The sequence below is a fragment of the Sphaerodactylus townsendi genome, linkage group LG01 (assembly GCF_021028975.2).
Source record: "Sphaerodactylus townsendi isolate TG3544 linkage group LG01, MPM_Stown_v2.3, whole genome shotgun sequence".
In the NCBI taxonomy this organism is placed as follows: domain Eukaryota; kingdom Metazoa; phylum Chordata; class Lepidosauria; order Squamata; family Sphaerodactylidae; genus Sphaerodactylus; species Sphaerodactylus townsendi.
Window position 1 is genome coordinate 97,636,660 of NC_059425.1, and position 24,720 is coordinate 97,661,379.

General features: G+C 41.5%; 1 protein-coding gene across 3 annotated transcripts in view; it reads right to left on the reverse strand.

Moving 5' to 3' along the window:
• Positions 1-24,720, reverse strand: part of SCAF8 (SR-related CTD associated factor 8) — a 95,311-nt gene that overhangs the window by 24,974 nt on the left and 45,617 nt on the right. For 2 of the 3 annotated variants that reach the window (XM_048488367.1, XM_048488350.1), the window contains exons 19-20: positions 22,863-23,078; positions 18,152-20,741 (exon numbers count right to left, since the gene is read on the reverse strand). In XM_048488367.1, the coding sequence (XP_048344324.1) occupies positions 19,102-20,741; positions 22,863-23,078 (1,856 nt within the window). In that variant the 3' untranslated portion in view covers positions 18,152-19,101. Of the gene's footprint in view, positions 1-18,151; positions 20,742-22,862; positions 23,079-24,720 lie in introns of those variants that run through there. The other variant, XM_048488359.1, reaches the window with a different exon arrangement.

The window sequence follows — 24,720 nt, forward strand, 5'->3', positions numbered from 1 at the left end:
GGGAGAAGGGGCTATTAGGTAAACCTGAAGTATATCCAGTGGAACCAAAACTGCTGTGATTGAGGAGGATCAGTCACAACTACACTTATTAGTATGCACATATTCCACATTCACATGATGATCCTGATCATTAACAAATTTGTTATAATAGAACCTGTAGCTGACAGTATGAACAGTGCCTATGGTTAGAGACACAGGAGCAATTTAGCCCTTTTAAAAAGTGCTCATGGTGCTCAGGAATAGATTTTCAAAATTTATCTGGTGTTTTTGCTTTGCACAACCCTTATTCAATGTATCAGTTCTTGCTTATTTTCCTGGACATTATCTTTTCCAATCTCCTCACCCATGCAAAATGTAAAGATCGCCTTAAGCTAATGCTGTAGGCTGCGGCATAGTAGCATCTTTCCTTGGTGGATCTAGTAAAGGTATATTGCACCTGTGAGCCCGCAGGTCTCTCAACCTCCTGGCAGTGGTGATGGCCATGAGGAAGTCAGTCATAAGGACAGGAGTGACCAATCCCAGGTCATTGAAAGTCTAAAGGAGATTCCCCTAACCCAGGGAGCACCCAAATCCAATTCCACTGAGGGACAGGTTTCTTAACAAGCAGGTGCCTGATCTGAAGCCCACTGAGAAACCCCTTATAGAGCGGGTAAGTCAACAGGTGAAAAGAATCCAAACAAGCTGAAAAGCTGGAATAGCAAAAAGGTGTACTTCAATTAAGGAAGTGGGTAGACCAGAGTTTGTAAGGTGAAGGAGATAATAAAAATGTCAGGTAAGTCACCCAATTCTTGTGCAATAGGTTTTCTTGGGGTGGATAAGAAAAGAACTGCCTATAGTCTCACCCTGAGGAGATCATGAGCTGGTTACAAACCTGGAGAAAGATTTTAGGTTAGGGAACCAAGGACGCCTGCTCCTATGAGGGGTGAAGAGAGTGTCAGCTTATGCTGTGGCTACCACCTTGAAGAGTAGAGCAAAAGGTGGAAAGAGATAAAGGAAATAGCCATTTCAGTGGACTTTCAATGCACTCCCCAAGGGATGTCGTGTTCATGTCCACCCTTGAGCAGTATCTCCTGTGTTTGGTGTTGTCCTGAGAAGTGAACAGATTGATTCACAGTCATCCCTAAACCTGGAACAAGTTCCTGAGTTAGGATCGGTTTAGGGATCAGACTTGATTCAACTTATTCAAATCCCAGTTGAATTCAGCACATCAGCTATGATGTTCTGAATGCTGGAGACGTGAACTGGCAGCAGGAAGACACCCTGCTGAATGGGCTGCTGCCAGATAAGACTTGACCTCCAGCCCAGATACGTGGAGGCCATGCCACCCTGCCTGTTGATATAACACATGGTGGTCATGTTGTCTGTGTGGATCTGTATATCTATCCTGGCCAACATGCCTGAAACCAAAATAAAAGCATTACTTAATGACCCAAGCTTGGGCAGATGAATATGAAAAGGAACTCACAGTAGCCAACCACAAGCACCCAATCCTCATAGTTGCCTTGCCCACCTAGCCCACGTGCATGGTAAAGCAGCAGACTCCCTAGAGGAGGTTCATCCAGTCATCCTGGGATTTTACTGCTCCCCTTGAGATTGACAATTTACATGAGGGCAGGTCCATGATAGGATCAGAAGCCCTGACAACCAATATGCACTGACTTCATAAAAAAAGCAGGAGCAAACCAACATGGCCACAGTAGATGACATTAAACCCAACAGCCTTTGTGGAAAGCACTTTAGAACCAGTTACGATTAAATTTATGAACCAAAGAACCAATGGCAGCTGCCCTAGAGGTCAGGAGGAATGCCTTGTGGCACGCAGAAACCAACTTTGCCTGAGAAAGTCAATACACTGGGATAGAGACGAGAGATGACTTCCCATGATTAATCACAAAAACCTACCACTGCAGTGAAACATAAAGGTAACCTGCACTTCCAGAACAAACCTAGATGGAACCACCAAGAGCTAATCATCAAAATACAGGAATACAGTAGATCCACTGTCTGCCAGGAACCACCACTGCCATGCACTCTGTGAAGGTTCTGTGGTCTATGGCCAAACCGAAGGCAGAACCATGAATAAAGGGAGAAATCTGGTGGTGGAAATCTGTCAGTGATAACCTGTGGAACTTGTGAATTGCAAGTACTTGGTATGGTTCCACAAATACAGAATGGGGCACTTCCCAACAGACTTCTTATCAAATGGAACAGTAGGAAAATAGCTGTGAGGCTCGCTGGTCAGCAAGGATAGAGCTTTGGAAAGCAAGGATAGAGCCTTTTGCCACATCAGCGGGGTAGGTGACAGGCAGTTTATTGGGATTCAGAGAAAATCTGGCAACAAAGATGGTTCCAAACTGCAACCCAGCTTCATTATTGTCACAACGCAACTGTCATGGGCAATGGCCTCCCAAAGCGAATTGAGGTGGGATAGCCTATTCGAAAAAGAAGTCACTCTCTAGTCAGGAGGAATAATTTTCACCCTTGAATTGGTTCCTGGAAGGGGGCTTCCCTGATGTCTTTCCCTTTTTAGAGGAGGTGAAATGTTCTAATTGAGACTGTTGGAATGCAAGACAGCTCTGATTCTGCCGTAGAGCATTAGAATATGGCCACTTGTACTACTGGTTAGAAGGAATGGTAAGGAAAACACTTCTGTTTGCTATTATGGGATTGGGGCATGATACCTACATGTTTTCCCTTCAGAGCTCGCAAAGGATAGTGACTGTCTGGTCACTATGCAGAACGCCATCAAACAATAGCTCTTCAGTCCCACTGTTGGCACCACTGACCAGCCAGGGAAAGGGTAACCAAGCGTAACTACATAAAGCAACTGATGATATTATGGACTTAAGAGGCTGAGTCGATAATATGCCTAGTCGATAATTGATTGATTGCTTAGGTAAAACCCTTCGAGATGGGTCCCCTCGGTCAGTTCCCCAGGCTCATCTGATAATAAGCCATTGCATCCTACAAAATTTTTTTTAGAAAGCACAGTATGGCTGCTATAAATGCAGCTACCTGTGTTTCCAGGGTGGTGGCTGAACAGAATTTCCAACACTTAGATCTATCTCCTTGTCTTGAGGGGAAGATCAGTTTGCCATCCTGTATCATGGCTGCAGGTGTCCAAAAAGGAGTTGCAGTCCTCCTTGTACAGACTTTCTACTTGCTTCTTCAGAGGGAAGGCCCAGCGGTGGGCCTAGACCAACTTGATCTCGTCAAGGTAAATAGAGATTTGGCAATAGGTAAAGCAACTAGATTATTGTTGTATGACACTGATATGATGTAATGTGATCTGGTAGCAGCAGAGGGGCACATTGGATTGGAAAATCAGAGCCTTGCCTATATAGGCAAGTTGCTCTGAGAAGAGGCACAAATCACCTGAGGGTGTAGCTGCAGGTTGTACCCCAATTGTGGTCCCAGGGACAGGCATGGAAAAAGGAAACCCCTTAATCTATGTATCTGACCAGGAAAGAGTGCACCCTGGAAAGGCAACCTTAGAGACTAGTGTCACAGTTCTGAGTGAGTTAGATGCAATGATCCCAGGCGCCGAGCAGTCGGTGCTGATGCAGTATCGTGGTGTGGAGATGCTACTAGAAAATGATTCGACGTATAATGCCCTGGCTCCTATTGATGAGTGAGGATGGCTGCTAGGTGGGTTCTGAGTAGCATCGTGGCAAAAACTCACCACCAGAGAGTGCTCTGATGTCGAGTGCCCTGGTTCCACTCAGTTCCAAAGAATGAACCCATTGTTCCAGGCCAATGGGAAGATGACGTGTGATTCAATGGGTCCAGAGGTAGATGAGAATCCCAGTTCGAAGAATGGCAGAGACTAGTGATTGCCGAGTGGAATGGATTGGTGACAATGTGTCCCAACAGCGATGTCAGCAACAAGAGTGGTCACTCGGCGTGGAAGGCATCAGGGATGGATGCTGCAAGCAATGATGGTCCCAAGGTTCCAAAAATTGAAAGTAGAAGTACAGAGGGTACTGTGGCAAGGACCACCCAATTGAGGCTGCTAAGGATGAACTGCCCGAATTGGATGCTGCAGAACCTCCACGATGCTGTCATCCAATTCAAGGGATGTGGTGTGCAATGGTTCTGAAAGGGCTATCAGCGACGAACGTGTAGCTGATGAACGACTATGGCTCCTCAGAAACAAAACATTCCAGGTACTCCTCCCACTCCCAGCACGTGACTATTTGGGTAGGAACTTCCCTCCTAGGGCACAGGTGTCAAACTCGTGGCCCTCCAGATGTTCATGAACTACAAATCCCATCAGCCCTTGCCAGTATAGCCAATGCTCATGTTGGGAGGGACTGATGGGAATTGTAGTTCATGAACATCTGAAGAGGTACCAGGAGATTGTTACACCTGTGCAGCTCCTAGGAAGTAACATGCAATTTTAGAGCTGACATAGCAGAAAGGAAGACTGAATTTTTTTCTGTGGTAGGATTGTGCAAGCTATTGCTAGTACAGAACCCCATCACAGACAGAAACCAAATTTCCAGAATCACTGAATATTTTGTAGGTTGCTGTTCAACATCTAATCACTGAATTTTAAAAAACTAATCACTGAATATTTTGTAAATTGCTGTTCAACACCTAACAATCAGGGATGTTACCAAATTACTATTCAATTTAAACATTTAAGCTGCTCCTACATGTTGCCCACATTTAGGACAATTTTGAGTGTTTTATCTTTTCCCACAACAAAATTTGATTTTAAAAAACAGCACAGTTGAAAATTTTGAATTTACTTAAGTCAAATTGGATTGATGTAACTATTACTACAGTTGTGGGACTCAGACTGTAAAAGGTCAACAAGTTATAGCCTCAATTCTACATCTGGAATAGCAAAGAGAAGATAGGAGAAAAGAATTCAATTTTTAAATGGCTTGCTTTAATCTGCTATTCATAGAAAATATTCTACTCACTAAATACCTGCAGATCAAATAGCTGAACTTATAATTTTGCTCACAGCTAAACAATGACCTTTAGCTTAAAAAAAATTCTGCACATGGTATATATACACAGTAGTTACCTTTTGAAAATAACTTGGTCAATATTGAACGCTTTGTTTTTTCTAAGGACTATTATACTATATTATACCTCCTTTGGCTGAATAAATATTTCAAAATATTACAGTTCGAAACCCAATAGACATAAAATGGCATAATTTAACAACTGTTATCACTGTATTAAATAAATTAATACAGCTATATTTATGTATCTTTAGATAGTAATAAAATTCTTTATCATGAATATTGGCAACTTCATCTGACCTTTCTAATTGACTCTATCTTTAAAAAGTAATACAGGGGTTTTACATTTATATCTAAAAACCTTGGAAGTGTTTTTGAATATAGTGCCAGTGAAGAGAAATGAAATCAGGTTTTACTTCCTTTGCTTCCAAGCTGCTGATTTTTTCATCATTCTGAAATCTCTGATGTAGAGGTAATTCAGCATCCTAAGTCACTGTTCTTGAAATGTGTTCTGGCTATACTTAAACATATTCACATATATAAGTATTTCAGAGATATCAGTTAACTAAGACAGAGGGGAAAAATAGGGTTATGGGATGTGTGCTTTGCAAATAGAAATTACTCTTCTTTCAGTTCAGCTAACAAATGACTCTTCTGGAGAGTCAGCATGAAACAGTAGTGGTAATCCTCACGAATGTGTAAGGGCTCCTTCAAATCTAAAACTATGCTTTTATGTATTTACTTATTAGAACATCATTACTGTGCCTTTATGCATAGTTCAAGTTTAGAACGCATAATTTAAAATATTCAAATGGCAATAAAACCCCAGTTTACCAACAACATAATAAAGTCCTTGAGACTTGCAGTCCATTAAAATCGCCAACATATATAAAACAATCAGTCAACACCTCTTCTGACCTTTCTATGGATGATTTCTAAATGTACCACAGGAATCAAGGTATGTAATGGGTAATATGCTTTTAATATGTTTGAACTATTGGATACTATTAGATGAGCTTCAGGTGACTGATGGTTCATAAAAGGGAAACAACTTGGTGGGTGAATTCATTTGTTGCAGTAGGTCGCTACATTGCAGCAAATGAGAAATGTATTCTTTCCCATTGTCAATTACATCTTGCATAATGTTCTGAGATAAGGATGATTAAGCCAGACAAACCAGAAGGTTTTTTAAAAAGCTTTTATCTATTAAATAGTAAAGCACTGTAGTAAGTGTTATGGGATTGAGGGTAGGGTTTACTCTTGTAAAGGATGGTTTACTCTGAAGGTTTCCAGAGACAGTTCATTATACAGCATAATATCCAACTGCAAGGCTATAAAAGCATGGATTAATGCGGCCAGGTTGGCCGACTAGGAATAGTGTCAGCCTGCGCCATTCTCCATTCTTGTGACTGGTAGTTCACATATCCTCATGATCATAGGCCATGCTGGCCTGGTAGCCATTGTCATTGCTCGAGGTAAAGGAGGCCTCCTGCCCCCCCCCTCCTTCCCCTGTCTACATGTAATCTAGTCAATAGACTCCTTAAACCGCTCACTCTTAACTCTGCCTCTTTCCTCAAGCTGAGTGAACCACCTGTCCTTAAACAATGCTCCTGTTCTCACCATCCTTTATAATGCTGATATTATGGGAATGCGAGGGTGGGGGGATTATGGGTTGAACCAAACTGTAATTTACAGGTAGATATCAGAGGTCAGAGAGCCATATTTGAGCCCTGGCTGACACAGTTTCAAATAAGATCTTGAAACCTTCATGAGTCTCATTTGTTGACGGGAGTAACAGACCCTCACAAATGGAGACAGCTGGAGAATCAGATCCACAAATACTCCCGAACTCTCAACTTGCTCTGCAAATGCCAACTCCAGTCTATCCACTTCTACTGAATCCAACTTATCCCTTCAAGCTGACCTCTAGTGTTGCAGGAGACAAAGTGGTCAGAACCTTTCACCACATTGTTTTCCACTTGTAAACTTTTTTTATGAATTAGCATTCAACAAACCTTCCTTCATCCAATAGAACTTATCGAACCTACATCTCACTTTGATACAATCAAGGAAATATTGTGTTACGTTTTATTTTTTTAAAAAAATTTAAGTTTTATCTTGGATACCAATAATTAAATTATTTCAATTTCTAAAGACTGTCTCTTATCTTTCCATTAGTTCTTCATCACGCAGGACAGGACCCATGCCATATTATATCACCAAGATCAAAGCTCCTTAATGCAGGGATTTATGAAAATCACTGACATGTTTATTTGAAATTCCCATTTTGTTCAGTGGGACTTGCTGTCAGGTAAGTGTGCACACGGTTGAACAAGACATACATAAACAATACATGCCTTGCAAATATGTGATCATTAGATGTCTGAAGCTCAAAGCACTACTGGTTAACTAAGTGCTCCAGCAAGCTCTGCAAGGAAAGGCAACCCCCCCCCCCCCCCCCAAGTGCAAGGCTCCATTCTGGATCAGGCAGCCAGCATGGCGCAGAACCCTGTTATTCCCCCCCCCCTGCAAGAGGGAAAGTGAACCAATAGGGTAATTCCCAGCTCCCCCACAGTAGGGAGGGCTGTCTTGGCATGAGTGTCCACAAGAGTAGCTCTGAGCAAGTGTTGTGGCTGGCTCAAAGCACAGCCCTGCAGTGCCAATCCTGTGCACTCTTTCATTCTCCCTCTGCCTTTGCACACTCTTCCTAGCATGAAGTAGAATAGCTGCGACAAGAGCCTGCCACAAGGGGAGTAAACTTACCACTACCCCACTGTGGCCAGCTTGGTTTTCCCCTTGGTGGCTGCCATGGTGGATTGTAGCAAGTTTACTCTTCTTGTGGCAAGTGCCCAGATGTTGGGATGAGAGCACAGAAGCTGCAGAGAAGTGGTGGTGATGGTAGCTGGATGGTTCTTCTATTCCTGGAGTGAGGCTCACATTACAGGGAGGCTCACCACCTTCCAGATCCTCCATCAGTGACTATTGGAAGATGGGAACCACCTGCCATCTAGAGACTCCACTAGGCTACCTGATCTGCCTTCCTGGAATGGAGGGCAGGTTGGCGCCTGGAGTGGACATAAGAATCTGGAGCTCCAGTAACTAGAAACTTTTCAGGATTATGAGCAGATTATTGAAGCAAGTGAGCAGGTTTTCCTACCTTCCACTACGTTGCGTTTATTTTGGCATCCTGGTTGGTGAATTCGTAAAGCAAGACAGCGACTTAATTTGTCTGTGTGTTACAAGGAGGGCAACGGTGGCGGCCCGTCTCGACTCGTCTCAACAGCGGCTGGTGCTCGGTCCTGGCAGACGATGACCTATGTGAGTGAGCGGGATGAGCCGCGAGATGGAGGAGGAGTTGGTGGCAGAGACCCTAAGAGTGGCGAGACAGGGGGGGGGTCAGTGGCAGGGGCTCCCAAACAGCATCCGACCATGGTGGAGATTTCCTGGCGGGGCCCAACAGAACGAGATCGGGCTGAGCCGGTGGAGACCACAACGGCCACACCGTCCTGGAAGAAGCTTGAACGGAGAGGGGGGTTGGTGGCAGGGACCCCCCTGCAACAAGGCAGCTTCTCCTGACGGAGTTTGGGATATGGTAGGGAGAGGGGGTGGTGGCAGGACCCCCAGAATAAACATTCGAGAGACTCCCACCCATAGAACATCTGAGTGCCCTCTATTGAGGAGTGGACTACGGCCATTAAGAACATGGTGGCAACTGGAACGAAACGCTGGAAGCTCACCTCGCGTAGCATGTGGACATTGTACATTACTTCAACTACTTCAACTAGATAGTTAATAGTTTAGTAATAGCTGACTTTGGGGTTATTAGTTTTGTGGGGTGTCAGTAGAGTTAGTCATGAATTTTTTGCGGTGATAATGAGATCTAGGTTCCGGTAGATTGATTAATCTTGGTAGTAATTAATAGGTATGTACTATATTAGGTCCTTTTGGTAGTGTAGGTAGGATTGGTCCTTTTGGTAGTGTAGGTAGGATTGGTTATGCTGGCAGGGGCTGATGGGATTTGTAGTCCATGAACATCTGCAGAGCCGCAGGTTGCAGACCCCTGGACTAGACTTTTAAGTTTTTCATCAGAATCACACCATTTGTGCCTCACCGGGGAAGCAACTTTTGCACAAATCATGACCAGAACGAACTTTTGCACTGAATTAAAGCACCAAAGTATCTGAAGTCCAAACTACATGTCCTCATGTAACTGTCATTGAGACTTGCAGCCATGAGAGTTGTGGAGTTCCCAGAGAACCCATACTGGGAATGAGAAGCAGAAGTGGTTGTTTTGGATGGGACCATGGGCAGAGGACAAGTGTCGTTCCCACATCTGGCACTGTTTTCCAGAGCCAAAGTTGTCCCAGGGATGTTATGTCCTCAATCAGGGAGTTGGAAGAGCATGGAACACTTGCACATACAGCTCTCCCATGGATCAAATAAACCCCCCAGAGGGCTGTTTTGGGATGGAAAGATATCACAGGGGAGGCTGTGGTCCCAATCCAAATCAGGCACTTGTGGCACTTCAGAATTAAATTCTCACAGCAAAGCAACAGCTGGTGTTCTGCTTAAAGTTCCTGTGGCAATCACTTGCTACTTATTAAGAAAATGTTTATGCTGCCTCTCCAGAAGCATGCCTGAGGTGACTTACAAAACAAAACATTAAAAGACACTAATTAAAATCCAGCATTAAAAATCCAGCCTGGCATAAAAACATATCACTGACAGCTTAAAATAAGAATTTCCATTCTAAAATTGCATTAAAAACCTATTGTTTGGATGCCGTAGTGAGATGGCTGAAACAGAGCTGGTTGCAATTAAATCCAGCAAAGATGGAAATCTTGTGATCTGGGCAAGAAGAGGAGAGACTAGTGCGCCAGCTCCCAGCCCCTTGACGCTTACATGCGGTAACTGACACACCAAAGCCTCACCAGGAGCCTCTGGCTTAATCCTTGGATAATTTCCCTCTCTATGGAGGCCATGAATACACTAGGATTGGAATTTTCCCATCTACTAAGCATTAGGGACAACTGTTCTGCCATAAATCTAGCCACTACTGGATCCATGCAATAGAATTCCATGCTAGACTCACTTCGTAACTTCTGCTCTGCACAGGGCTGCCCTTGAAACTGCTCTGGTGCAAAATGCAGCTCTGGTGCAAAATGCCGCTGCCCAGGTCCTGCCGTGGAGAGCATATATTTACCCAGTGCTTCATCAGCTGCACTGGCTCCAGGTGAAGTACCAAATCAGGTTCAAGGTTCTGGTGTTAACCTTCAATGGTCTAAACAGTCTGGGTTCTCATATCTGCAAAACTGCTTCTCCATAAAAACACTATGTTTGGCAAACAGCAACTTGTTGGTGGTCCCTGGCCTGAAGACTGTCCGGCTGCCCTCAACCAGAGTCAGAACTTTTTCAGTTTCGCATTCCCATCCTGGTGGTAGTAGAAACACTTGTCCAATAGGGGAGAGACCAGGGACCCCAGAGAATCTATCACAGTTCCATTGTGGGCCCATAAGGTAGAGTTGTTCCACCAGGGCTTTGGGTGAGGCTAGTGACAGTGCCTGCCCCACCAGAGCTGAGTCTCCCTTCCCTCTTTTGTGGGAATCTCTATCTCCCCACCCCAGCTGGTCTCCCCCTTCCCTTGTGGAATCTCATTCCCTCTTTTTGTAGGAATCCTCTGTATCAGTAGTATTTTTCAACTGATTATCCCATCTTTCACTGGGTTTATATTAAGGCATCATGATTATGATTGTATTTTACTAGGAACAGATGTTGTAAAGTGTTACAACAGGGGACAGTGGTAAAACAAACTAATGAATAAACAAAAGTCTGGAACATAGAAAACATATTAGCCTGCACCTAGGACTACTTTGAATAAGCATGTGGCAACTGTGGTTTAGAATTTTACCAGCGCTTTTGGACTGGAAGTTAGCTGGAGGTTTCCGGCTGAAAAGATCTGGGCACTGGTCTCTTTTTGTTTCAAATCACCTCCAAGGTGTTGCTGTTGGACTCAAAGTTCACATGACTTGGGACCCCAGCACTGAAGGCTACCACCTGTTCCGAAGTACCTCCTGAGCTACACCTGAAAATTCCCCTGCTTTGAGGTTGGGTGTGTTGAACTGTAGATGCTTATTAACCTGGTTTTCAGGAAATTCTTCCATCGCTGTCTTCCACCAGCAGGTGAAGACTTGTTGTTTTATCTGACTTTCCCTATCTTGTCTTGTTTCACTGCTTTTCTGTGTTTTTAAATATATACATTTATTTTGGTTTTTACTTGTTTTATGTTTGTTTTAATCCGTTAGCTTCTATAACTGGATAGACAGGTGCGGTGGGATACAAATTTTTCAAATAAATAACATGGGAAATGAGTATGCAGGAATGGCTGGCCAGTTCATTGTCTAAGTTTCTAGCTTCAGCTAACCCCATTTTCCCATAATCTCTTTTAGGTCACAGACAAATTATAAGTTTCATCCCAGGAGCACATAAATACCAACAAGGGAAAGAGAAAGGTAAGAAAAATATGACACGAGGGAGAGCTGAGATAGACTAATAAAAATGTGTAGTAATATTGAAATTTTTAAAAAATTAGAAAGAAATGAAAGCCATGTGGTAGACCAGTCCCACAGTGTCTGTGTTGTCAATGGAGCTCCAGTGACAACTTCTTCAAAGGCCCTGCTGGGATGATTTGTAGCTGGGTGGGAAAAGTAGGGTTTCTGCTCAGCAAGGCTTCTGATTGTCTATTGGAGATTTCATCATTGGGTAATGATTTTAAACTGTTTCTGTTGTTTTGCATCTATCATATAGAAAGTGCACTGTGTTGCACAAAGTTAAAGTTGGCAATCTATGAAGCACATTCATGATGTAATGTTTAATAGACACTGCACTTTTACAGCAATTCGTATCGCCTCTGAGATGCGGCACCGAGAAAGTCATTGCAGCGGCAATGATTGCCAAAGAAGCACAAAACACACCATGATCATATAATTATTTTATTCAGTAATAATACACTAAAGTTTTAAGAGAATGCAGGCGTTTGGCAGTAGAAAGCTCTTTGTTTATTCCAGCTTTCAAGAAGTCAAGGTTTGTATAAAAAGTATGAAACTACCTTTACTGAAGGCAACTCAATGAAATCATGCACTTGGGCTGATGTGCCCCCCTCTTTCTGCTGGAGTTGTGACCTCGCTTTAATGTTGTAACTTATCAGATTTTAAAGTTGCTATGGGTGAGTTTATAGAACCAAGTAAGACCAACTGGTGGAACCAAAGAACGCTTCACCAGTAGTTCTGGAACAGCCAGGCATTCATGATCAGGAGTACTTCCTTCCTTAACTAAGGCCGCTTCCTGCATCGCCTATTATCGATGCCCAGGACAAACGCCCTAGGGAGCCATTCGCATTGGTATGCTTGACCTCCCTCTCTCCATAGGGCGCTTGTCACTGCAGAAAACAACCCTTTAAAGGGTTGGTTTCAAACAGCGCAGAGCCTTTCAGCAGATGTGCGCTAACAGCAACTCGGGAACACGCCAGCTTTCCCGCCTCCCACCTCCACTGTTCCCGGCTGTCAAGCCCACCCCTGGGAGGCTGGGCCTGAGGTCGGAGGGGGGCAGTGGCACAAGGACGGCCAGCAGGTCAGGTCAGACGGGGACAATGTGAGTGGGACGGGTAGTGGGGAAGAGAAGTGCCCAGTGGAGCCTGCCATCTGCCGCCCTGTTCAGTGCACAAATGATGTTTCCACAAGGACAGGCCTCTGCCTCCACACCGGCGAGAATTCTGCCGGCGTGGAGGCACCTCCACAGCCATGCGGAAACGGCCTAAGTTTTAAAGTTCATGTCTGACTGAGAGCTTTTGTGGGGAAGTAAGTTTTGCAGTCTTTTCTCTAGAGATACAACATTCCAGCCTGGGGTCAATATTTTACAGGATCTCTTTTTGAATGGAAAGTAAAAGATCACATTCTTCAAACTCTTCTTCCCAAGAACATCAGCAACTACTGGAGTAAGTACTGATGTTTTTGTTGGTGACCATAACTGCACAACTGATAGCCAGAATTTCAGTTTTTAGAGAACTATCTAAATGGCATGAATGACAGCAATATATATAGCAATAATTAAAATTTAAGATAGCCAAAATTATGAATTTTTAAAAGGTTGCCAGTTATCACCAAGACTAAATATGATATAGTCTTCTCTATTAGCTAAAGGCCAATCTATTTCAGTAGTATGGAAACTAAAAGACTCCAATGTTAATTACACCAAAATGATGCTTTAAAAATGTAAATTATAATAAAAAATGAACAGCTAGTAAGCATTACAATGAACTCAAGAATTCATGTACCAATTACCATTTTTCTGGATACAGTCTAATGGGAACAAGCCCCAAAAACACCCCTTTCCACATCTTGGCATGTATATTATTACTGCAGAGATTGAATATGCTCAAGAAGTTTTGTTAAAATTGTAGACCATTCTTCTTCCATCATCAATAGCAGCATTTTAGCCCTATAACAGTTCTGTGAGATGGGTTAGCCTATGTGACTTATACTGAAGGCTACTAGATGAATGTTGAACAAGTATTAGAACTTGAGTTTCACATATTCTAATCCAATAGGCTAGCTACTTTATTAGACTGGTATATGCAAAACCCATATTCAGCAAAGCCCATATGTGTTCTCTCGGGGGGGTCGGACTTGATGGCCCTTTTGTTTTTTTCCAATTCTGTGACACTATAAATTTCAACTACCAGTATGTATGTATGTATGTATGTAGATAAATGTTCCAATCACTACTAGTGACTCAGCAAATTTTAATTGCAGAGTTAATGAAGATATGTTGGCTTTATTTCAAACCTTCATACTTCTTATAATGTGAAGCCTAAATTACCAAACTTCTCAGATTCTCCTCCCCTTCAAATTATGAAGGGCTTGGGTAATGATACAGAGGTATTAACTCTTTGAATAGGTGTAGACGAGTTATCCTGTCTGGGCATATTTACTATTCTACCTGAGATAGCAAAAATTCCTTCAATCCATTCTACAGATCAGTAAAGTGTCAAATAACAGTAGGACTCCTTCACTGCGTGCCCCATCTTGTCATTGGTTGACTTTGTGAGGAAGTAGCAAAACCTAACATTAGCAATCTTAGATTCTTTTAAACAAAAAACTGTAGTGGGCAATTCTCCTTCCATGTTCCAACAAGGAAATGGTCACGTTAGTCCTAGATCAAAAACATCGTGTGTAGAATATTTCTCCCCATGCCTGATTGTGTTCCCATGTTCAACAGGCTCCTTGCTGCTCCAACCATTCCTCTGAAATCAGCAATATGACAGGCGGATAGGAAAGGTAAATGCAACAGATCACACCAGAGTGTTTATTTTGCTTTGATTTTTAGCTTTGAAACTTTGAGATTTCCATGCATCCATCCATGCCACAGGAAGAATCCAATCCTTCACTTCTTGGTAGAAAGAAGTACTGAATTTTTACAACAGAGATACAACAGGTAGATACAAAGTAGTATTAGTTCATATGTTTTTTCCTATAGGTTAAAATAACATTCTGAGATAATTCCTACAGCTTTCTGGAAACAACTGACACAAATTTCTTAGGTGCTAGCATGAGAATTTATGTCTAAATAAAAATGGCAAAACAGCTCTTTGACTAGGAATATTTCACAGAATTGTAAAATATTACAGTCATGGACTGGAGTCTGTTGGTATACAAACAGAGTTGTTTGTACGGTAAGTAAACACAAAATGAAAAGGATTAAATTTATGTGAAGTGACATATGTTCAATTGATCACAGGTAAATAATAAAACTAAGGGCTCTTTTATACATTTTTCAGATAAACAGTATCATCTCATATCTACAAATCCTGCACTGCACTGAAAACAAGTGGATATACTAAAGGAAGAAAAGAAATAAGGACGAAATGAGATACAGGTGATGAAGCAAGCAGCACAGCTTTCAATATTTCTGGACTCGTGATGTTAACAACCCTAGTTATTTCTCCTTTGAGAAACAGTATACAGTCACATCAAAGCACCTCCTTGATAATACTACCTCTGGACAAATTCACTTGCAGGGAATCAATTTTAGAGAGTTGCAAGAACATACCAGCTGTACTCCACAAACAATGCTAAACAATTAAGAAGCAAATAATCATTTCTTATAGGCTCAACTTTCATTATATGTAGTTAAAACTGTAATCCTATGTACTTTACTTGGGAGCAAGTCCCAGATAATTGAATTCTGAGTAAGCATGTATAGAATCTGGCTGCAACAACTGTTTCATTTCATTCGAGGAAATGAAGATAAAGGCACATATTTAAGAATTAATGGATGGGTGAATGTGATATGCTTTTGACAGATTTCAAAACAGAAGTTTTAAACTTTGAAAATATGCCGTTGTGATAAGGTGCCCACTATAAGTATTTGTGATTTTATATAAATTAAGAAAACTGAAAAGTTTCATTTTGAACTGCAGTAAAGTACAATAACTGCAGTCAGTATTTATAAACATTCAAACAGTTAATAAAAGTAGAACCACTCTAATTTAATAATATACTTTTTGAGGACTGTCAATTTCTTTTTCCAAACAACTGCAAAATATTCCATGCAATATTATTTCTAGTGCACATTAACAGTCAAGATTAGGGGGTGGGTGGTTTATTAAATTTAATAAATAATAATAATAAGATGAATTACTTTTTCTGAAGTAAGATACAATTAAAATGTAATAGATTTAGCTGACCTACATATCAGTCTAATACATGTGTATTATATTTTCTTTTGTATCATTTTGGAAATTTTAATGTAGCACCAGTTATAACATTTTGGAATCACTCATATGCTATCTGCGGGGGTGGGGGATTGAAGGTCACTGATTTGAGGTGGACGCTGTTACTGCTTCAGTTGTATTTCTTATTAGAAGAAAAAGATGTAGGCCCTTTCTGAACGGGCCAATAAACCCAGGTGAGAGGTGGGTTACATGAACCTGTCCTTGCCCCGGGCCGTTTGCATGGTTGGCTGCCCCGTGTACAGCCAGCCATGCGAATGGGGCATGTGCCTTTGCATGGAGGAGCGTGCCGTTTTGGGTCCCTGTCTGAGTGAACGGCCGTGGTTGTGACGTGTTAAAATAAAAGAATTGCTGAAAACACAATTCTCAAAAAACCCAATAGCGCAGGTTAGAACCATGTTAGGGGTGGGAACCATGCGATGTTCCCACCCAACACGGGTTTTGTTCCGCCGTTCACCCACATTTATTGGCCTTTGCAGAAAGGGCCTTAGTGATTTCATCTTAAAAAGCTTACTCTGAGTACCCTAGCATTTTTCCTTCTGGAAAAAAAGGCCAGAAAAGAGAAAGACCTGCATAGAGGTATTTCCAAAATCTCACCAAATAATCAAATACCTATTTTTGTCTGCTATTAAATTTAGTTGATTAATGTATCTAGTTTCACAAGAAACAAAACATATGCCAATCTCAAATAGCAAAACTGGACTTTACACTCCAGATTAATTTAAAATTAACCTGTAATAAAGCTTGTAGTGGAAAATCCCATTATTTATGGCTGATAAAGGGCATGAACCTAAACCACTTATCTGCTTTGCTCATGAGCCACTGAACATCTAAAAACATATCAATAGGTGGAACCCACATATTCCCATTTGGTTTGGCAGAAAGCTTGCTGCTGTGGAGGATGACTCTTTAAGCTACTGGAAAGGAGTTGTAGGATCTAATGCACTAGGTCTGAAGCAGTATTACTGAACATTAAACACAGTTACCAAATTCTCTTTTCAAAGCAGTAATGCCGGCAATGAATAAATGGGCAACAGTCGCACTTCATTTTCAAGATCTGTGAAACAGCAGAATTCAGCTAACCACTCAGGCCAAACTTTATAGTAAGAATGAACCCAACACAAATATATTTTGGAACCATATAATACCGCTGCTATCTAGAAGATCTAACACTCTCATAAAAAGTGGGTATTTCTGCAACTTCCAAGTAAAATTCAACTCTTATTTCTGCCTAGCACACAAAAAAGAGTTATGCATGCGGTATCACTGTCACATAAGCAGCAGTGTATGCTATGCTGCAATTTGAAGGTTATCTTTAAATTTCTAAATAGAACTAACCAGAAACATCCTGACTGCCCATAGGGCCCTTCTTATTTAATGATGATCAACAGGCAGACATAGTGTTCAGAAATCAAGTTTTCAAATGCAGGAATTAATTTTAAAAGTGTGGGGCGGGGGCATCTTTCAGTAAAACCATTATTAAATTTTACTTCAACAAAAAGATAATGTATTATTGACTACGTTTTACAGTGAATCTCTACTTTCCTCGAGGCTTTCATCATCCTACTGAATGCTATAAAGACTGACAGATTAAAATTTTTAAATGATAAAAGATAAAAAATTCCCTTTCTTTGAATTATAAAACATTTTCTATGCAAAAGATCTTATATATCATCGAACAGCTTGCTAGTAACAGATTATCTTACCCAGTTGGCATTAAAGAGAAGATGCCTAATACACACTGAATTTTTTAGAAACTTTTAAAAGGGAACATATGAGTACATGAAGCCAACCTGTCCACTATTTATCAAAGTCTAGTTCCCGAAAAATACATTCCATTTCTAGCACACAGTACTAGCTACACTTTAAGGGACCACTATAAAAAAGTGGACCTCAATGAATATGAGTTCCTAGGTGCCAGTATCAAATCTTTATGGGGAACTAGATACTGGGATCTTTCCAGGTTAGTTTAAGCCAAATAACGAAGAAACAAATGAGTAGGATAGGGTTAATTATCCATAGAGGTAGCTTTTTCATCTCATTAACCGAGCTGAACTTCAGACTATCTAGAGAGGGCTTGCTATCTTTGTGATTTTTTTTTAAAGAGACTCAATATATTCGGGCAACAATGGCTGATGTCAGATATTCAATGCAAATATATATGCACAAAGTATTTTAATTCTAAGACTTCTGTCTGGAACCCCAGAAGTACCAAAAAGGACAATTCAAATATTTGCTTCAGTACATATCCATATTTTAACCCCCCATTTAACTGTACCAGACTCCACTTTCCAAAATAATATGAATTTAGAAAATCAAATGTTAATTTAACCTGACCCATCAGCTTGTATCGTTTTCTTGCTACCTAAAGAATGTGAAAGACAAATTTTCATTTTATAACCTAATTCCATTGCAGTTTTATTTAACTGTCTACATTATTCTGTGAGTGTGTGCACATACACTATCACACACAGAAACAGCGGTATCTACATACAGTTTTACACAAATATTTACATACATAATGTTATACACAAACTAATGTGATTCCATGATTTTTTTTAGTAGAAAGGCATATGCTTTTTGTAGCACATTTCATTGCTGCACTGGTCTTACAAGAGTACTATAAACCTTTCGCAACAATTAGTAAAGCACAGTTCATCCAGAATTATATAGATGGTATATAAAAAATACAATACCTAGAATCTTACCAAACAAATAACGCTTTATTGGGATCTAAAAAAACATTAAAACGTATGTTAATTTTCAATTTTTTAACCCACTGCAATATGAGGAACAATCACGAACACTTACTATTAAGAAACAGAGACTAGAATGCAGAAATTTCAGTAACACCCCATCTCTGTATTAGTTATGCTACTTTTTTTGCCAAACTGCAGGCACATACAATATCACAGCTCTGCCTATGCTTTAAAATTCTCCAGCAGCCTAAAAACCTGAACAAGATACACCAGCACCTGTTTTCAAGTATAACAATTTCCATGGCCAACTTAATAGCAACATCTAAAATTTTCATTTCTTCCATAGGAAGTCTTTGTTTGACAAGCTGTTATTTATCCTCATGAAGTAAAAGTGGGGCAACTTTGTGTTTCATCAGAAAAATTAAAAAAAGAAAAGTTTACCTACCATGTTCAAATTAAGAACAACATCCTATACAAGTCAGTTGTACAACTATGTAAGTGAAAGATGAACATGAACATTAGATTAACTTAATTCTGGCAGACAAAAGTGAACTACTAAGGTCCAGTCAGCCATTCATCTATTACAGAGAGAGATGACAACTTTACAAAAGGTATCTTTTTACCTACTGAGTGATGATTATGTCCCCTCAGTTTCTGTGCTTTCTACCACTGGTTCACTTTCTAATTCAGCTTCTGTGTCACTCTTCTCTTTTTTTATGTCACTTGAAGTTGCCAGATTTTCATAAAGTTCCGATTCATCCTGTGCTTGCACATCAGGTGGTTGGCTTTCTGTCTCTGCATTTTCACCATTAACTTGGGGCACATTATCAGCTTTTGGTTGAGAACTGCCCCTTTCAAAATACTCAAACGCTCTCGGGTGTGGAGGGGGTAGCCAGTTATTCTGTAATCTTTCTCTCCCAAATCTGTTTCCATTGATTTCTCTGCCAAAATTAAAATCTCTGTCATCCCTGTCCCTTTGCCTTTCCCAGGGTCTACGGCGGTCATCAAAGTCTCTGTGAGCATCCTGTTCCAGACCCCTGTTCCAGCTAGGCCCACTTCGCGTTTCAAATCTGTAGTTCATTTGTCGATATCTCTCTCGATCTTCCTGGAAGCCTTTAAGACCGCCATATGCAGGAAAAGAATGATGCTCTCTTTCATCATAATCTCCTCTTTGTCCCCAGTGCTTATCTGAATTGTAAGCAAAATGCTCTCTCCGGCCAAGGGGATCCACACCTGGCCTTCCAAAGTTCTCTCTCAAATCTATATGGGGCCTGGCAAGACGATCTCGTCCATCTACTGGAGGCCTTCCTAGACTCTCTCTCGGATCTAGTGGGGGCCGTCCCATGGAATCCCTAATATCCACTGAAGATGGTCGAGTAAAGTTCTCTCTGTTTTCTACAGGTGGAAAGCGATAATCTCTGTCTCCTTCTTGCTGAATGCTGTCATCTCCAAGTGGCAACCTTTTATCTGGATTAGAAATGCTATCAACACTTTGCCTACCAGAAGTTCCAAAAGGCCTCTCTGTTTGATTAAAAAGATCCCCTGGAAGGAAAGCTCTAGGCGGAGGAGGAAGTGATGGGTCAAGGATTGCTGGAGGAGGAATGCTACGTTGTGGTGGCATTCCAGGTTGTATTAGTGGAAATCTTGGCCCATGCGGCTGTGGCATTAGTCCTGCCCGGATATCTACCAGAGGCATTCCAGGCAACCTTTGACTTGTGATACTTAAATGGGGCATGCTTTGAATCCCAGTGGGTGGCTGTAGACCCAGAAGTCCAGAACCACTTGAAATATTTGGTGGTGGTACACCTAACAGTCCGGAACTACTTGAAACCATTGGTGGTGGCAATCCCAGAATCCCAGTGTTACTTGACACTATGGGTGGCTGGAGAGCTGTCAGAAGCCCAGAACTACTTGACACTATGGGTGGTTGGATTCCTGTCAAAAGTCCAGAATTACTTGACATTATGGGTGGCTGGAGTCCCATGAGAAGGCTAGAGCTGCTTGAGACATTCATAGGCTGGAGTCCTGTAAGAAGCCCGGAGCTGCTTGAGACACTAGGTGGCTGAATACCCGTAAGAAGCCCAGAGCTGCTTGAAGCACTAGGGGGCTGAACTCTTGTCAGAAGTCCAGAGCTGCTGGAGACACTAGGCTGCACAAGCCCTGAGCTACTTGAGACACTGGGTGGCTGCACTCCAGCCACAAGCCCAGAACTGGTTGAGACACTGGGTGGTTGGAGTCCCCCAATAAGTCCAGAACCGCTTGAAACATCATCTAGAGCTGAAATGCAAATACAAAAAAATTTATGTTAGCAGATCTATATTTAACATTAAATAACCATGGTTTTGTTACAGATTTTGTTATAGATTAATAAATAAAATAAAATAAATGAATAGATAAGCATACCAGCACTACAGGCTTACCAAGAATCCACTGTATCTGGACTAGCATCATTTAAGATTAACCGTCTAAAGCATTCAAATAGATCCTTACTTGACTTTTCTCTATGCACTAATAGTTATATCTCAATGAAAACCAAAATCAGCGTATATGAAACAATGTTGTTGATCAGAGCTGAAAACCTTCCACTCCAATCAACCGCAGTTATATTAAACTAGTGGGGCCCGGCCACGCGTTGCTGTGGCTTATTGCGATGAAATGGGAAAGGAACAGTAGCAGCAAATCAATTGCAGAGGCCAGCAGTATGTGCTCATGCAAACACGCAGCCTGATACTGTGCCCACATTCTTGGGGGGGGGGGGGATGGAAAGGCACCCCTCCCACACATCTAGGCTGGCTAGTCATGATCCTTTACCTGGGAGTAAGTTTGGTTGGTGACAATGGGTGTCGCTTCTGAGGAAACCCTCTGAGGGGCGTGACGCAGCCATTCAAAGTATGTCACGGTTGCTGTACCAAGCTTACTCCTGAGTAATGCGTGCCTGGTTTTCTTTTCTTTAACTGTAACCCGCAGTATTCAGGGGAATCTAGGGTGCCTTGGCCCCCTCCACTCCCGTCCCCTGCATTGTAAGCCCCTCACTCTTTCCCTCCTACCTCACTCTCTCTTCCCTTACATGCCACCTCCCCTCCCTCCTTCCCTTTCCACTCCAGCTAGAGGGTGGGTGGGTCATATCAAGATGCTGGGTCCCCTGCCTCCCCTGCCTTGCATGCCACCCCTCACTCTCTCCCCTCCTCTGGCACTTCTACTCTCTCTTCCCTTGCCATGCCTCCCCCTCCGTCCCTTTCCTCTTCCTCCCTCTCTTCCCTTGCATGCCACCCCTCCCTCTCCCTTCCTTCCCTCTCCCTCTTGTGTATGTATGTGTATGTGTTTCACTTCCACTGGTGTTACTGCCTATGTACTGTTTTCACTACTCATATTTGGCCATCTGAGTAAACATTCTAAGCTGCGCGAACATTCTAAGGGTGACAGTTACACACAGGCAGCTGCATGTCCTTCACCATGGAGCACCAGGAAAAAGGCATTTTACCTGGGCCAGGTGTGAAATTTCAGGTATGTGAACATCTAAAAACACTCTCACCTGGCTGACTATAGTGGCTGAGAATTTACAGAGGAATTGGCCCAGCAGTTACTGAGTTATACTACCACTAACAAAAACACTGTTAGCTTTTTATATATATAGATAGAAGTCAACATCTATGGTTTGGTTTCTCGTATCAATTTGGAATGCCGCCCTGACTCCCTTGGGGATGGGCGGGGTAAAAATAAGTAAAACAAAAAATAATATCTGTTTAGAGAGAAAGCATATAAAACTCCAGATCAAGTTACAACATGACTGTGGTTCAGAACTAGTTATAACTTAACTGCTAGATGTTTTTATCTTCTTACAGAGTCAAACCAGAAATCAAAAATCTGAGAGAGTCAAGATTTAAGAATGTAATTTTCCTCCTCCTCAAAAATGTGGACTGCAAAAGGCTTGTGATGCTATAATGAAAATTGAATGATATGGAAGAAACAGTAGGAACTATGTTCTATACAAGATAGGAGTTCCAGACATGCTAAACCACTACCAGACTCTTTGTTCCTCTTGCATAAAAGAAGAGGAACACTTCTTTGTCTCAGACAAAAAAACCTCCCAACAGTAGTTCTATATAATAATGTATCTGTTACTTGATCTGGAATATCAGCTGATTCCTTGATGGCTTCTGACCACTAGGTAGTTGCAAAATTCATAGCATTCATAGTGTTCTGCAATCTTTTAAAAATTTGATGGAATTCAAATACTTAAACTCCCATCTGCATTTAAAAGTACTACAGTCAACCAGCAGTTACAACACATGTGTTGTCCAATTGTGATGCTTCATTTTAATAATTATAGTTTCAGAATAACAAAGCAAGATTGGCATAAGATCATTGCTTGTACCATTTTATTGTGGTGCTGCTTACCAGCTCTCTTTTCACTGGATGAAATCTGAAGGTCTGCAAGGTGTGAACTTTTTTCATCCAATTCCTTGTTACTTGAAAGAGGAGAAAAAACACTTCCAGCAGATAATGTTGAGGTGGTAATGCTGCTAGAAATCGTGCCAACTGGCAGAACAAGGCTGCTAAAAGGAACCTCTTTCATTGTTTCTTGAGCAATTGGTAGTGAAGGCTGTACAAGAGCTGAGGAAAAAAACCACAGTGCTCATTAAGAACTCCTTAAGTCTATGTTGTAAAATGTAACATAGTAGCAAATGAAAGGCAAATAATGTCATTGACTAGACACACATTCATAAAAATGTGCATGAAGAATTTCCAAGCAAACTTTGCTTTTGTAATAATCTAGCGTAGTCCTTGGAATCAGATAGCTGGCAATTTTCTCCTGAACTAGAATGTGTTCCATTTATTTGTTATACTAAACCCACCAAAATACTAAAAACTGGCAGAAAACAATGAAGATCTGAAATGACTACTGAGGAAGGTTAATGAAAAAAAATGCCAAAGAAGTATTACAGCGAACATCAAGAAGACTAAAATAATAACTATGGAGAATTACACAGTTTTAAGGCTGGCAATGAAGCATCTGAAAATGTAAGCAGCTGAAATGTTCCAAGATTTTCTGCTCTGGCTCCATCATCAACCAAATGAAAGACTTCAGCCGAAAGAGGGAGATTGAAACTGGGAAAGGCAGCCTTGAAGGGGCTAGAAAAAATCCAGAGCCTAAGGATGTTTCATTGGCAACCAAGATCAAGGTAATTTATACTACTGAATTTCTAATTGTGATGTATGGGTGTGAAAGTTGGGCAATGAAGAAAGCTGACAGGAAGGAAGTTGATTCATTTGAAGTGTTGTGTTGGAGGAGTTTTATGCACATTGTAGACCACCCAAAAGATAAGTGGGTTCTAATTAAATCAAGCCTGACTAAATGGAGGCTATCATACTTTGGGTCACATTATGAGAACATTAACAGTCACTGGAAAAGGCAGTAATGCTAGAAAAAGTTTTAAAAAGTTTAAAACATGGCCTCCAATTTCAAGATCTGAGAAAGGCTGTTAATAGGACATTTTGGAAGTAATGAATTTATAGAGTCATCATAAGTTGGAAATGACTCCTTAACACATATTGTACACACACACCAAACAGAGAACATAATCCAAAGACAAACATACATAATACAGAAATTGCATTTTTTTAAAGACCAGGGGCATTTCCCAAATTACCGTATATGCTCGCATATAAGTCGAATTTCTCAGCACATTTGCTGTGCTGAAAAGCCTCCCTCGACTTATACGCGAGTCAGGTGTATTTTTAAAAATATTTTAGGGTTTTTACTTTGTCGGCCTCCAGGGGGTGCAGTTTTTAGCCTAGTGGCACCAAAATATCAGGGATTTTTCAAGAGACTCTCCTGATGATACCACCCAAGTTTGGTTCAGGGGGTCCAAAGTTATGGATCCCCAAAGTGTGTGCCCATTCCCCCATTGTTTCCAATGGAAGCTAATAGTAGATGGGGCTACATTTTGGGGGTCCATAACTTTGGATCCCTTGAACCAAACTTCACCAAACCTGGGTGGTATCATCAGGATAATCTCTTGCTGATACCAGCCACATTTGGTGATGTTTGGTTTAGGGGGTTCAAAATTATGGACCCCCAAAGGGGGTGCCCCCATCCCCCATTGTTTCCAATGGGAGCTAATAGTAGATGAGGCTACCCTTTTGAGGGTCCATAACTTTGGATTCCCTGAACCAAATTTCACCAAACCTGGGTGGTATCATCAGGAGGGTCTCCTAAAGATACTCTGAAATATTGGTACTGCTAACATAAACA